The 13,126-nt window shown below is 31.4% G+C and overlaps 1 protein-coding gene across 1 annotated transcript in view; it reads left to right on the forward strand.

Moving 5' to 3' along the window:
- The window catches only part of LOC142333547 (uncharacterized), a 33,988-nt gene extending 21,130 nt beyond the window's left edge, over positions 1-12,858 (forward strand). The window contains exons 5-6 of the mRNA XM_075380827.1: positions 4,611-4,757; positions 10,857-12,858. Of these exons, the coding sequence (XP_075236942.1) occupies positions 4,611-4,757; positions 10,857-12,533 (1,824 nt within the window). The 3' untranslated portion in view covers positions 12,534-12,858. The remainder of the gene's footprint in view (positions 1-4,610; positions 4,758-10,856) is intronic.
- Positions 12,859-13,126: the final 268 nt, after the last annotated feature.

The following is a 13,126-nucleotide window of genomic DNA, read 5'->3' on the forward strand; positions in this document are numbered from 1 at the left end:
TTTCCTCACATAATCACAGGCCTAGTTTTAGATAATAAATGTTATTAATAAATTAAAATAAAAAATGTTATAAAAGTGCATGAATTAGATGAGTAAATATGGTATTCATAAGTCTAAGGTAAACACAGGCTTTGTGCTTACCTGCTCTTCAATATGTGGTAAGGACATTTCGGATGTATTGGTGCAGGAGGTGTCTTCCACAGAGGTGTGCAGTTCTTTGTTTTATCAGTAGGTAGCAATTCTGTGTTACTAATCATTCTCAGATCTTTTCTGTTTAGTGTCATTTTGATGAAGGACTGATTGACAATGTGGTGCAATTAACTAAACTCTAATGTCACGTGTAGTGATAGTAATTGATTTATTATTTATTTCTCATATGCACAAAACTTTTCAGTTGACAATCCCTTACCCAAACAATAAGTAAATAAGACAATTTTATGGAAAGGGAGTTTAGAACAGTTGAAAACATATCACTTCTTAATTGTTTATATTGTTTGTAGTCTTTTTTTGAACAAGTCCACTCATCTCATACTCCCATCCTTAAAATCATATCATGACCACGATCACACTTTCTCAGATTATGTAAAATATCATGTTCCTGAAGAAAATGTATCATGGTGTATTTGTCTTAAACATGTTCAATCAAATGAATGAAATTCATAAGTACAACAGTACAAAACACACAACACTAAAAATGAGATCATACAGTGTATCACAGTATGATACACACAGTCTTGAAGCAAACACAACTACAGTTTTATTATTGTAATGTGAAACATGTCAAATGGGAAGTGATGTTATAGCTGATATATATGAACTTAAAATGCAATGTATATTTAAAAAAATAATATATCTTTTTGTTAAAAATATTGCTATCATGAGGGTTTAATGATTGTGTAAATATATATTTTTACAAACATAACTTAATTCTTTTTACAGAGAACATTATAGAAAATAAAATCTATTTGGACAAGAAGGTTCTTTCTTCTGAACTATTTATATTTTTTCCATCTTCCTTTTTTTGTTAAACTTATAATAATCTTTCCTTTTTTGTTTTAACTTTAGGGTTGATCACACTTGTACATCGTTTTGATACAAGTGATGATGTGAACCATAGTGAACTACATTATAAATGAAAAATCTGGTGTAAACACCACATGGACTTCCTTGTATGCATATTAAATTACATATACGAACACATTTTTTGCTGCACTTCATCTAAACTTATTTCATTTGAAAATGAAGTATGATCCTCCAATTCTTACATCACATTTTTTTGTGGTGTCTGTATCAGCATTTTTATTAGTTTATATATTAATTTTGTTCAACGTCGCTCAAGTGGTATAAGTGAGAACGTGTTGAATCTGTAACCATGCAAACATCGGTTCAAATCCGACTTCATATACATATATTTTTTGTAACTTTTTTTTAAATTTCAATTTATTGCTTTATTAATAATTATTAACTTCAGTAAAAATGTTTGAATTAAAATGAAAAGTACATAAAACTTTATTTCACTAATAACTTCTGATATTATTTCATATTTTTTTTTTTTTGTATAATTATTTGTTGTAAAACTTTTTTTACAATCAGAAATTAATAGTTATTAATAAACCAATATATTTAAATTAAAAAAAAAAAATTTTTTAAGTGTTTGTATGAGGGTAAATCAAATATAAACAGGATTTTATTTTAAAAAAAAATATATTTATTGAAAAATAAAAGGCAAATATAATTTATTTTGCTACATAGTTTATGCTTTAAAAATACATTTTTCCCAGCGAGAAGGATGGGTTTTTATTGCAGCGTTGTAGAATGAAACTAGTTGAGTCAGGAGCCAATTGCGCACGAATCCTTCCACACCCTCATCATCTTCAAATCATTGCCCTCCTAGAGCATCTTTAAGTGGCCAAATGGAAATTGCAGGCCGATAGGTTTGGGCTGCAGGGAGTATGATCAAGTTGAGTCCAGTGCATTTCTTCTAGTTTTGAGACTGTTAGAACTGTAGTATGGGGCCTGGCATTGTGGAGGAGAATGGCCCCTCGAATCAGTTGGTCTCATCTTCTGCGGCAATATGTAGCCCTTACCTTGTTCAACTCCTTGCTGTAGTAAGCAGCATTGATTGAGTGTCGCTCATGCAAAAAATCAATGAGTAAAATGTCTTGCTGGTTGGAAAAAACGGTTGAAAGAACCTTTCCAGCTGACAGTCAAGTCTTGGCTTTCACTGGGGGTACCGCCCCATTCATCCGCTACTTTATACTGACTTGTTTTGACTGGGGAGTGTAGTGGTGGATCCATGTTTCATCGCAGGTGACGATTCGACTAAGAAATGCATCACCTTCTTTTGCAAACCTTGCTGTAAGCCTCTGACAGACCTTCAAACCTCTCAACTTCTGATCTGTGGTCAAAAGGCGAGGGACCCACCTGGCACATACTTTACGGAACTGTAGGTCATTTGTGATGATCGCTTGACAGCTCCCATAACTTATTCCGACTTGTTCTGCAATTTTGGATACTCTCACCGGTCAATCATTTTCAAGAATGTCTCGAACCGCGCAAATGTTTTCACCTGTAATGCTGGTCCAAGGACGGCATTTGTGTTCTTGATTTTTCACTCATTCTTGTTCTTCCTTGAACTCTTTATACCAGGCAAATGCATGAGTCCTTGACAGTGTTTGATCCCCAAACTGTGCAGTCAATCTCTGGAAAATTTTCGTTGTTTTAACTCCTTCACTAGCAAGAAATTTTATAATTATGCGTTGTGCAGTGTAAGGGTGCACCTGTTGCTCCAACATCATAAACGTTACGACAAATTGGTTGGGAGTGTGGAATGGCCAGCTCTCCCCACTCCTAATAACCCCACCCAAGCATACTAGAAGCGCGGGCCCAGTCCTACCAACCGTAGCTACTCAAGAACAAAAATCCTGTTTATATTTCATTTATCCTCATATATGAAGTCGAATTTAAACCAATGTGCCTTTCCCTTGTAAGATCCAAATATTTCATTAATTAAAATTTCATTTGGCTATATATAACTCTGGACCCAGTGAAAATAACTACAACCTATGATATATAATTGAAAAGCTTTAAATGAGAGCTTATTACTTTACATTGAAGAAAAAGTTTAAAATACAAATTTTTGGATTTTGGGCTTTTTTGGACTCTTTTGGTTTAGTCAACTGCAAACAAAAGGGGAGGTGCACAACTAGATGTTACAGCAGTCCTTAATTCAAAATTTCAACATTCTACGGCTAATTGTTTTTGAGTTATGCAAGATACATACGTATATGCAGATGTCACACCGAAACTAGTCAAAATGGATATGTCCATTGAAATCTGAGAACTGAGATTTTTCGTGATCACAATACATCATTTAAACTTCATACAAGAAAGTAAAAAAATGAACAAATACAGAAAGGTATTGACCTTAGCTTTCTAAATTTAGAATGGTTAATATGACTTGGGAATTTGACTATCAAAGTACTATGTATGCAATTTAAAAAAAGAAAATATTAAAACAATGCTAATTAAATTATTAACAACTTAAGTCCAATTTCTTCCTTTATTACTTCCTTGTACGAAGTAAAGGAAGTATTGTGAAGTATTGTGTGTATTGTGCAAAAAATTTTGGTTTTCAGATTTTGACGGAAATATCCATTTTAACCATCCGTGAATTTATTTTGAATAGTTTTGGCATGACGTCTGTACATATGTATCTTTCATAACTCAAAAAGATTAGCCATAGGATGTTGAAATTTTGGATTTAGGAGTGTTGTAACATCTGGTTGTGTGCACCTTTCTTTTGATTGCAATTGACAGACCCAAAAAAGTCCAAACAAGCCCAAAATCCAAAAAATTTGGATTTTGGACTTTTCTTAACTGCAGGAATAAGCCCTCATTGAAAGCTTTTCAAAGATGTATCATAAGTGGTACTTATTTTAATTGGTTCTAGAGTTATAGCCAAATTAAATTTTAATTAATAAAATGTTTGGATCTTTGAAGGGGAAGAAGGCACTTCGGATCAAATCAGACTTCATCTCCTTTTTTTTTAAATTTAAATTTATTGACCTATTAATAATTATTAACCTTTGATTGTAAAAAAAATATTAAAAAAATGAAAATAATTCAATAATAAATAAAAAAATGAAAAAGTATCAGAAGTTATCATTAATGAAATAAAATTTTATGTACTTTTTTTCTAAAAAATGTGTATATGTAATTTAATAGTTGTACAAGGAAGTCATGTGGTGCCCACATCAAATTTTTTTTTCTTTTTGTACATTGCAATCTGCTAAACTAGTAAACAATAAGCAAACCCCCACTGGCTAAATGAGACAAGATTGAAATATATGAAATGTAAATGAGGTGTAGTATTTTACAGGCTCAGGCTGACCATTCCTGAGATGTGTGGTTAATAGAACCCCAACCTCCAAAGTACACTGGTATCCATTGTCTAGTATTCAAATCCATATAAAGTAACTAACATTTACTAGGATTTAATCTCTGAACTTCAATTCTGAAAATCAAATGTTAAACAAGTGGTTTGTGATGTCTAGTTTACCATTATATATGTTATACTGTAATGTGCAGTGTTTTATGTTCTGTTCCAGGAATTAGATTATAACAAATTACATCCAGCATTTTCTGTGAAAAAAGAAGTCGATTCTTTATGTACTCATATCTGCGATAATGTTACAGAATTTGTTTTTACAAAAAATGAATGTGAAGATAATATAAAAACAGAAGATTCTGTGAAGGTATTCGTTTTTTATGTAATTAGAGTGAAAGGAATATCCAGTACTTATTTTCTTGATTGTTTTTACTAGTATTTGATTCCATTTGAATCAGTTAAAATGTAGTTAAACAGAGCATTCTTTTACTGAGTTGAAAAAATTTTATAATTTTTTTTAATGTAATAACTTATTTGCTACTTGTCACTAAAGTGTTGCTGCACATCAAATTTTTATTGAATTAACTTTGAAAGATTACATGAAATATTTGAGTTACTTTCCTGGCATCATAGCTCTGGAACTATGCTGCTAGAAGGAAAGTATAAAAAAATGGGGTATGGGGTTTTTTTCCATTTCTCGACATTTCATATCCCAGGGACCCAAAAAAAAGAAATATGGGTTGGTAATGTTCACATACATGCACATACAAGGTCTGTAAATAAAGTAATGAGATTGGTTCAGAAAAACCTTTTATTTATAATCCCATTACACATGGACTCTATTATCTTCAAAATAGTTCCCTTGGGAAGCCATGCAACGCTTCATATGGTTTTCCCACTCTTCATGGCAGTGTTGGCACTCAGAAACTGGAATATCCTTCAGATGGTCAGTTACATTTTTTTAATGTTTTCTACTGTTCCAAAATGGTGTCCTTTGAGATGTTTTTTTAAAGTAGGAACAGGAAAAAGTCGCAGGGACTCAAGTCAGGTGAATAAGGTGGTTGAGAAACTACAGGAATGTTTTTCTTTGCAAAAACTTATTGATTGAGAGTGTAGTGTGACAAGGTGCATTGTCATGATGTAGCATTCAGTTGTCTTTGATGGCTGATCTCACGCGGGTAACTCTTTTCTGCAATCTTTCAAGAATTTCTCTGTAAACGTGTTGATTTACAGTCTGTTTTGTAGGTAAAAACTGCTTATGGACAATGCCATTACTATTGACAAAACCAATTAGCATGGTTTTGATTTGCTCATTTTTGCTTCCTTGGAACGTGGTGAGTTTGAAGTGTTCTCCTTGTTCTGGCAATTTGTTTCTGAGTCGTACTCAAATATTCATGATTCATCATAATAACATTTTGTAGAAAATCAGGATCAGTTTCAATTTGCCCTAGAAGATTGCAGTACACTTCCACCCTGTTGTTTTTCTGTTCAACAGTGAGGTTTTTTGGGACCAATTTTGCACAAACCTTTTTCATGTCTAATTTGTTTATCAAAATTTGATGGATGTGGTATGATTCAAATTCAATTGTTCTGCAATCATTCTGACAGTTAATCGTCAATTGTACTGTATCAAGTCTCTGATTCACTCAACATTGTTATCAATTTTTTAACGGTCTTCCAGTGTGGCTCGACCGCAACTGATTCCTGGCCATCTGAAAATGCTTCAAACCACCTAAACACTTGGGCTCATGAGAGAAAGTCATCTCCATATGTCCTTTTCAATTTTGAAAACGTTTCAGTAGCATTTTCACCAAGTTTAACACAAAACTTGATTGCATAACATTGCTCATAATTAGTATCACTCATTTTTGTTACGCACAACAAAAACTTGTTTCACAAAATGTTTGTTTACATCTCATGTGGCAACAATAGACTAAAAATATCAATATCTAATATAAATCAGGTGTTCAAATAACCATATGTTTACTAGTAACTTGAAAGTGTTGCCACTTTGGCTTTCAAAAAACCTAGTCTCATTACTTTATTTACAGACATAGTATGTGTGTGTTTGTATTTGAAGCTTAATACTAGTCAAATGTTATTAAGCATTTGACTGGGTATAAATTAATTTTTATGAAATCTTATACAGAGACTTGTGTGTATGGGACAATTTATTTGTAAAAGTTTGGGGTTAAGATCTGCAGGGAATGGGGTAGATAATTTATTGGAGTCAATTTTCTCAAAATTTTTCTAACATAATCCGCTTTATATTTAGCTCAGTACGTGCATTCATGCATGCTTATCTTACATTTAAAAAAAAATTCTCCCTTTCCAAAAAATTGAAAAAAATTATATTTTTTATTTAATGCATATTTTTTAACCAATTTTTTTGTCTTCCTAGGCATAGTAGTAGTGGTGCAAATGACTAGAAAGGTGCTCTGGAGATAATATGGGGGAGCCAGTCAGTTTAAACATATCGATTTATTGAATTTTTTAAAACTTTTTTGGTTTATTTTCCTGTATCATTGTTTTTCTATTATATAAGAATAAATGTCAGGAAAAGATTATAACTTAGTTGTCAACTTTTGTAAAATTTTACCATCATTTTACAAACTTTGTTTATTACAACTTCATTTCAAGGTTTCTGGAGCTTGGTGATGTTTCTTATTATTGGTGATACTAAATTTCAACATTCTAGGTACTCAAAAAGTTGGAGAATCAATAATGAGTAGAGCTATCACTTCTATTTTTTTTTTACATCAATCAAATTATATGTAGTAAAACAGCAGTTTTTCAAACTATTAAAAAATTGGCTGAAATATTTTATTAAACTATATAGATTATTTAAAAATATTAAGCATGTCATTGCTTAATTTTAAAAATTATCTTAAAATGTTATCAATCATTGCCTAATTTTAATTAAACTAGATTTCATGAGAGATAAGAGGCCTGAATTTATTCAGCAAACAACTGAAGCATAAATTGATTTTTTGTGCAATCCTTAAAAATAAAATTAAAAAATTGCATGACATGAATATTATTATTATCTTTTGTGAACACATAGAATCACTTTAGTTGGTCCATTATCCAAGTATCTTCGATATGACTGTTTGGGCCCTACGGTCCTCCCAGTACTTTTTCATATCTTCTGAACCTTATGCCCTTTCTAGTGTTGAAAATGTTCATGTTGTGGATGTGAAGCGAGTATTTTAGTTCTTGATTTTCTTGTTTAATTTTTTTTGTGGTATCTTCTGGAGTAAGACCAATTTCCTTCAGATTCTTTATTATTTCTCTGATCCATCTGCATCCGGTTTTGGTGCTTTTCAAGTCGAGATTGTACTGTACTAGCTGTTTCAGAAGTTTTGAATCTTGCATCCTCATGATATGTCCAAAGAATCCTAGTCTCCTCTTACGCATGGCATCAGTGATGGGCTCTAACTCTTTACACACAACTTAGTTGGGCACAATCCACCACTGTCTGTCTTTCTGATACTTTTTATTGATGCAGGATCTTATTTTCATTTCCTGAAGTCTGTATGTCTTTGACAGTTTGTTCATGTGCAAGAGTGTTTCTACCGCATAAGTGGTTTCTGGTTTTAAAACGGTGTTGTAGTGTCTTATTTTTGCGTTTATTGACAGGCATTTTTTATTGTAAGTGTACCAGGCTAATTTTTGAGCTTTAGCTAGTTTGTTTCTTCTTATTTGGATTGAGGTCTTTTCATTTAGGTTGTTTGTTATTATTTTTCAGTGGTATTTAAAGTGAGTTACTGTTTTGATTTTATTACCATTTACAATTACTTCTTTTAATTGTGTTGGTTTTTGGAGCGTAATTCCTGTCTTTTTGAATGATATTTTGAGGCCAATTTTATTTGCAATGTTTTGAAGTTCTAATGTTTGTTATTTTGCTTTATTGATGTCTGCTAGTAGTGCCAAGTTGTCAGTAAAATACATACAAACACACATATATTTATATAGATACTAGTATCCCTATCACGGCTTTGCCTGCACTATATGGTTACTTGTTTTTCCTGTTGCAGTTAGCGGATGTTTAGCCAGTCAGGCCTTGCTTTGCTTGTCCTTCCTGTCTAGTCAGGAAGGACTTTTATGTTTTGTGTTGTGTGTTGAACTTACTTTTGCCTTTTACAGGTAGGTAGTTCAATTTCTGTGTTAGTTAGGTATTTTCAGTGTTGCTTACGACTTGGTGAGCTGTGTGAGATAGTTTTGAGTTCATAAATTAATGGTACACCAATGAGAATGTCACTCATGTCATTCACATCGGTGGCATCCTGGCCGAGGCGGACTGGAATATGTCAAAAGCCGAGGTTTCAAAGATGACCTTCAGTAAAGCCCAAAAGGCCTCGGAACGGACGGGTTGGCAGAGGGTGTCTTCCCTACAGGGTCAGGATGTCTAGTCAGGACATCCTGTTAAAGCTCATCAGGGCTAGGAACAGGGGGGTGCGACTGGAAGTGTCACAAGGCAGGTGTCTTTCCCTATGGGGTTGGCATATCTAGCCAGGACTCCCCTGTATTGATTAAACACATGCTTTTGAGAATAATAATGATAAAAGTTAAAGCCTGTTTTATTTATAATAACTTTTAGTGTATTATAATTTCTTAAGAGCAAAAGTTTAATCAGTACAGCTCCCCACTAATTTGGTTTTAGATTTCTCATCACAGTTTCTTTCGCAAAATACATAATTAGTATTATAAACATAAATTACCATCACAATGTTACCAAAACTTATAAAGATTGGTGCAATAGAGGTAGCATAAAACAGCAAAAATTTAAAGAACAATTTATGTTTTTTTTACCCCTTAGAATAATAAAATCTAAAAAAAACCTGAAAATGGTTTTTAGATATTTATCTGAAGAGCATTTGCAAGCCCAAATGTAGTGAATATCTTGTTTAATATATTTGGAAATGGGGAAAATTCCAATCATTGTCCAACATTTTTTCCTCTGTTTAAAATATGTAAACATTGGTTTTTAGATATTCACATGAAGATTACATATACCAAAAATTAAGTTGATATCTTTGGAACCAAGAAATTAAAAATTTAATTAAAATATGTATTCATCATCAGATATACCAGAATTATTGTTTCATGGAGGTTATAATATGTCAATGCTAAATTATAATAAAATGAATAAAATAATTTAATCTCAGAACAATTAAACAATATGAAGACATGTGTTGTATAGGTGCAGCTTTTGGAAACCAAGAGGAAAAATTTCAAGACACAAAAGTAAGAAAATTAAATCTCTTCCAAAAAAATGTCTAAACAGCGTACTTATTTACTGTTTTAGATAATGACAATAATGTGTGAAAAATATTATTCCAGTGGAAGAAAAAACCTGAGTTCAGAATATATGTAATTGTAATTACTGCTACAGTTTTTATGAAAGTCAAACTAGAAGAAATTTTTTTAAATATTTTGAGGAACACAAACCTAAACTTCATTTATAACATTTCATTAAAATAAATATAATTAATAATAAAATAAAATTATATTTACTTTTAATTTTATATATAATAAAGACTATAACATTGAATGCTAACAAAAAATTTGAAATTTTAAAGCAATTTTGTTAAAAATAATAAAAATATATTTAATAACCAGAAAAATAATAGTTCAGTTCAATCTATGACAGTCTTGGGTATAAAAAACTCAAATACTGACAGCCAGGTCAGTACTATGTTTGCATTTCTAAGGTTAATTCTCTACAAGTTAACATACATATACTATAACGTACGTATGTTAAATTATGCTCTGAACATTTTCTATTGACTGATTTTAGAGTTTCTAATATTATGACAATGTCCATAGAGTAAAATTATAGTATTTTTAATGGGACATATGTAACTAATTAAGAAGTTATAATATAGTGATTATGTAAAAAAAAACGTTTAATTATGTTTATATTGCAAATTTTATAGGTTATCTATCCTAGACGGTGGACCCATATTTAGACTTATTGTTCCTCTCTCTCTCTCTTTCCTGTTTAGCCTCCGGTAACTACCGTTTAGATAATACTTCAGAGGATGATATGTATGAGTGTAAATGAAGTGTAGTCTTGTACATTCTCAGTTCGACTATTCCTGAGATGTGTGGTTAATTGAAACCCAACCACCAAAGAACACTGGTATCCACGATCTAGTATTCAAATTCGTGTAAAAATAACTGGCTTTACTAGGACTTGAACGCTGGAACTCTCGGCTTCCAAATCAGCTGATTTGGGAAGACGCGTTCACCACTAGACCAACCCGGTGGGTTAGACTTATTGTTCCTATTTAGACTAATGTTTACTATTTAGACTTTTACTACTATTATACTTGTCTACTATTTAGACTTTTTGTTCTGAAGTTAAGCATTGAGTTATCACTTTATTGGTTTTTAATAACTGTCATAAATTTTTAATTTTTATGAGTTTTGTTTATCTAATAATGCATGTATTTTTTTACAGGAATTTGGTGTGAAAATAGAAGCTGAAGATAATGCAAAATTACTTATGAAAACTGATGGTGTGAATGGTGGTAGCTTAAATAATGATATTAGAGCAGATTTAGAAAATTGTATTATTGAGAATATAAATAATAGTAGTAGTATAAATCATTCAGTAATACAGCACAACAGTGACTATGATGACTATGGAAAACACAAATTTGAGTGCTTGGAAGAAACATTCCAGTGTAAAAGCTTTTTAACAGATCATAACTTTCATACTGATGAGAAAACATTAGCAGATGGTTTTTGTAAAAAACCTTCCATTACCCCCTTTTCCACCCACACCAGTGAGAAAAAATTCACTTGTAATATTTGTCAAAAATCTTTTAATCAGAGTTTTGACCTGAAGAGACACCTTTCTTCACATACTGGTGAGAAAAAATTCACATGTAATGTTTGTCAAAAGGCTTTTAGGCAGAGTTCTTCTTTGAAAGTACATCTTTCTGTTCATCTAGGTGAGAAAAAATTCTTATGTAATATTTGTCAGAAGTCCTTTTTTCACAGTTCTTCTTTAAAAACACACCTTTCTGTTCATACAGGTGAAAAAAGATTCTCATGCAATCTTTGTGAAAAATCATTCTTTCATAGTTCTTCTTTGAAAACACATCTGTATATACATACTGGTGAGAAAAAATATGTGTGTAAATTTTGTCAAAAGTCTTTTAATCACAATTCTAGTTTAAAGATACATCTTTCTACTCATACTGGTGAGAAAAAATTTGTATGTAGTTTTTGTCAAAAGTGTTTCAGTCAGAATTCTGATTTAAGGAGACATCTTTCCATTCATACCGGTGAGAAAAAGTACACTTGTAACATTTGTCTTAAGTCTTTTAGTCAGAATTATGACTTAAAAAGACATCTTTCTGTCCATACTGGTGAGAAAAAATACACATGCAATCTTTGTCAGAAGTCATTTAGTCAAAGTTCAACATTAAAAACGCACCTTTCCATTCATACCTGTGAGAAAAAGTTCACCTGTAATTTTTGTCAGAAGTCTTATAGCCAGAGTTCTTCTTTGAAGTCACATCTTTCTATTCATACCGGTGAAAAGAAATTCTCATGTAATTTTTGTCAAAAGTCTTTTAGTCAGAATTCTCACTTGAAAATGCACATTGCTGTTCATGCTAGAGATAGAATATTCACATGTTCTTTCTGTCAAAAAACTTTTAATCGCAGAGGTAATTTGAACACACACCTCTCTGTTCATACTGGTGAGAAAAAATTCACGTGTAATATTTGCCAAAAATCATTCTGTCACAGTTCATCTTTGAAGACACACCTTGTCATTCACAGCAATGAGAAAATATTTACTTGTAATATTTGTGAGAAGTCTTTTAATCACAGTTCTAGTTTAAAAATACATCTTTCTGTTCATACCGGTGAAAAAAAATTCAAATGTAATTTTTGTGAAAAGGCATTTGGTCAGAGTGGTGATTTAAAAAGACATCTTTCTGTACATACTGGTGAGAAAAAATTCTTATGTAATTTTTGTCAAACGTCCTTCAGTCAGAGTTCTACCTTGAAAAGACATGTGACCATTCATACAGGTGAAAAAAAATTTACTTGTAAATTTTGTCAAAAATGTTTTACTCAGAATTACACTCTAAAGAGACACCTTTCTGTTCATTGTGGTTAAAATGTTGATTTGAATGAATTTTCAAGACTTATTTTTACTCTAATCGTAATGGTACAAACACATGAATACTGTACATTAAAGAAATATACATTCATCACTGGATGTGCAATATTTATGTGTTGACAAGGTTACATTTATCTAAAATCTGTTTTCATTCCTGTGAAGAGTAATTTCTTGTAATATAAAATGATTAAAATTTGTGTTATTTTGTGTACCTATCTGATTTATTAATTTTTGTAAGCCTTTCAATGTGATGTACATCAGATGAAGCCATTGGTTAAAAAAAAATTACAGATTTTATTTTTAATATAAAAAAAGTTCTGTATTTTTTGTACAGAAGTGCCTAAATTTTTGTGAATAAAATTAATATATTAAAAATCATACTAAATGTTCTGTTTATTGTCCAATCTATTTTTGTTATCTGTTGTATTTTTAAAAGAACCAGTTAGCTATTTTACCCCCACAATAAACACACACCCATTCAAACTTGATGTATGTAAGTGTAACATAATCTTATATCATGTTTGTAGATTGCAGCTATATAAATTAAAAAAGGAATCTAGTTCCATTATTATTTTTAGATACCAAACAAA

The sequence above is a fragment of the Lycorma delicatula genome, chromosome 1, assembly GCF_047948215.1.
Source record: "Lycorma delicatula isolate Av1 chromosome 1, ASM4794821v1, whole genome shotgun sequence".
NCBI lineage: Eukaryota > Metazoa > Arthropoda > Insecta > Hemiptera > Fulgoridae > Lycorma > Lycorma delicatula.